Source organism: Triticum dicoccoides, chromosome 6A (genome assembly GCF_002162155.2).
Source record: "Triticum dicoccoides isolate Atlit2015 ecotype Zavitan chromosome 6A, WEW_v2.0, whole genome shotgun sequence".
Classification (NCBI taxonomy): domain Eukaryota; kingdom Viridiplantae; phylum Streptophyta; class Magnoliopsida; order Poales; family Poaceae; genus Triticum; species Triticum dicoccoides.
The window spans coordinates 175,012,137-175,015,208 of NC_041390.1; the positions used below are offsets into that span (position 1 = coordinate 175,012,137).

General features: G+C 40.8%; 1 protein-coding gene across 1 annotated transcript in view; it reads right to left on the bottom strand.

The window, feature by feature from the left end:
* Positions 1-1,238: 1,238 nt before the first annotated feature.
* LOC119316485 (nicotianamine aminotransferase 1-like) overlaps positions 1,239-3,072 on the bottom strand; it is a 9,160-nt gene continuing 7,326 nt past the window's right edge. Inside the window, exons 6-9 of the mRNA XM_037590808.1 lie at positions 2,858-2,917; positions 2,547-2,702; positions 2,356-2,449; positions 1,239-1,584 (exon numbers count right to left, since the gene is read on the bottom strand). Of these exons, the coding sequence (XP_037446705.1) occupies positions 1,463-1,584; positions 2,356-2,449; positions 2,547-2,702; positions 2,858-2,917 (432 nt within the window). The 3' untranslated portion in view covers positions 1,239-1,462. The remainder of the gene's footprint in view (positions 1,585-2,355; positions 2,450-2,546; positions 2,703-2,857; positions 2,918-3,072) is intronic.

The window sequence follows — 3,072 nt, forward strand, 5'->3', positions numbered from 1 at the left end:
CGCCCCTCACGCGCGTCCATCCTCCGACAAACAGCTCCCGAGCGCTCGCTGCCGCTCGGCGCCCGCAAGGTGTTCGACAAAACGCCTACAAGGTATGTATTGCTCAAACTTCATGAATTTGGTGCATGTTGATTGTAGTTTTTGTAGCATAGTATTGAACACTGTAGATGAGTTCGTCGTATGATTCTTCCGAAGAAGAATTTGATATGGAAGAGGAGGAGGATCTTGCAATGATCCTAGCTATGCATATCAATAAAAAACCGAAGCACGGTGGTTCGGTTATGGGTCGGCAGAAAATTTGGAGAGATAGGATCGATGCCCATAACAGATTGACGAGGCGCTATTTCATGGAGAATCCCACATACCCGGAGTCGTATTTTCGTCGTCGGTTTAGGATGAGCACCGACTTGTTCAGGCGCATTGCAGAGAAACTAGCGAGCCATGACCGGGTTTTTCAACAAAAGAGAAATGCCGCCGGAGAGCTCGGACATAGCACCTTTTCAGAAGGTGACAGCCGCTTTGCATATGTTGGCATACGGTATCCCGGCTGATCTAGTTGATGATCACTTGGCTATGGGTGAGAGCCAAGCCATCATGTGTGTCAAACGCTTCGCAGTCGGACTTGTGCAAGTGTTTGACGAGGAGTATTTGAGATCTCCCAATGCTGAAGACGCCGCAAGGCTATTGGCGATGAACAAAGCTCGCGGCTTTCCTGGTATGCTTGGCTCAATATATTGCATGCATTGGAGTTGTGGGCATGGCATGGACGACAAAGAGCATGATTTCTGCGTTCGTCATTGTATTGTTCATGAACTATTTGTTGTGTTTATTGCACTATTTGTTGTACTGAACGATAAACTATTTGTTTGGGTTGTAATAACGAAATTGAACTATTTATTGTTGATTTATTTTGTTTAGTTTGATCATTTTTGCTTCTATTTGAAATGTATATGTTGTTTGTGCGAGTCGCGCGCGCTGCATTTATTACGCGCTGCTGGAGCGCTGCATTTTAGCGTCGATGTTGGAGCCAGCGCTGACGGTCGCGCAAAACCAGACGAACGGCGCACGGCAAACTAGTTTTTAGCGCCACGGCTGTTGGAGATGCTCTAAGAAAGGGGCTTGAGAAATGCGGTAAGCCAGTCTGGACTAGCCTTTTTCTCATAGCGCATCATATTCGAGTTATTTTCAACTTCAATTGCCTGAGTCTGACCCAAAAGGCCAGAAAATACTGACCCTTAAATCACTGTAACCAATAATGGTTACAAATTACACCATTTTTCGATAGTATGCCACTTACAAACCGGTACGAGTCAACCAGGAAGAGTACAAAATATGTGTGGAACGCTAAATATCTTCATTGTGGTGACATAAAGAGAAGCGATTATTGAAAACAACACCAGGGCGATCCAACGCATAGCTGGCGATTCGCCACAGCAGTGTAAAAGCTCAATCATCTTTGAGCTTAGGCTTCTACTCGAGCATGCCTCTCGCAGAAAGATTTCAGCCTTTCAAGGCCATCCTCAAGAGATGGCAGGTCAATGGCGAAAGTGATCCGAACCCAATCCTTCATTCCGAGTGCAGTACCTGCAAAAAATTCATGTACATCAGGGAAGATTTGAGCAACGGAGTAGCAGCACAATTTTTTCCCAACTTTGTGTTGTTGCTGTGTACATTTGTTTTAGTTCTTGAGGAATTTCTTTCAGAATGAAGTTTTAGCTATATATGGCCTGCCAGAAAATTTGTGAATGGTGAAAGTGACTTCTAACATTCTTCAGTAAGTACTACCTCTGTTCATTTTTATAAGACGTTCTAGATATTCAGACATTGTTTAAAATAGTACAAAGCAAGCTGTCTGAAACGTCTTATAAAAACAAACGGAGGGAGTACTATTTTTTGAACTCGGCGTTCTTTAGTAAATCCATTTAGTATAAGTTTCATTTGCATTTTAGCATGTCTATGTCATAAAGATGGTAAAATAGCAGAGTTGTAATAGGGCAAAAAACTAACTCTTTAGAACGAGCTCCCAACCCATAATTGGGAAGGTAAGGTTGGTTTTGTAAATAATATCATGAAACTAGTAATATACTCCATCCTTTAGAAATGTATAATGCAGATAAACATTTTTAGGGTCATGCATGTCTGGTCCAGTTCATTAATTCTTTGTATATAATCTGGTCCTTCCTTGGTAAGTACATATTGTTAAGACTCTTGTATAATGAAACAGAGGGAGCCGGTCTTGCAAACTAGAAAATCAACATATATACTTTTCTTGGTAACATAATCTTCTATTTATTCTTTGCACCTTATCAAATTGATACAACAACAAAAGAGTTTCAACATAATATAGAACTTCACCTGGTAAAACTATTACAGATTCTTCTTTTGCCAGCCTGCAGCAGAAATCTATATCATCAGAAAAGCCATCTAAGCAAGAGAGGTCCAACTTAGCCTGAAAAACAAGCATCAACTCAGAATTATATCCTCACTGGACTAGAATACAACTTAACCAGCTGATCTAGAGCATGTTAACCTGCGCATTTCCTTACCATCACAAACATTGATCCCTCCGGTTTGTGCGGACATGTAATGCCCCTGATGTCCTTTATTTTACCGTAACATAAATCTGCTGAGTTTCTTAATAAATCAAGAATTTTGTTGAAGTATTCTTCCTTTGTGTTGGCTATAATTTGAGGGACTGCTCCCTGTGATAAACAATTATTTAGAGTGTAAGACACTTGCTGGAAACCTATGGCGTGAGAGATAGACGTACATCGGTAAATCATATTATCTTAAACAACACGTGTGGAAATGAATAGATATTTATTCAAAAAGTGGAAATGATAAGGCATATATGTACCTGAATGAATGTTGCAGGATCACTTGTGATGTTAATATAGTTTTGAATTGACTGGTCAATCTGTTAGGAGAACAAAGATAAGTAACCAAGCCACACAACCGGGTGATAATATTAAGACTACCAACATGACCTTTCAGAAGGACTCGGTACACGTCGATAGCAAAAACTTTAGGAGGGTACACAGAAATTTCCGCAATTGTACTTCGAAACTCAGT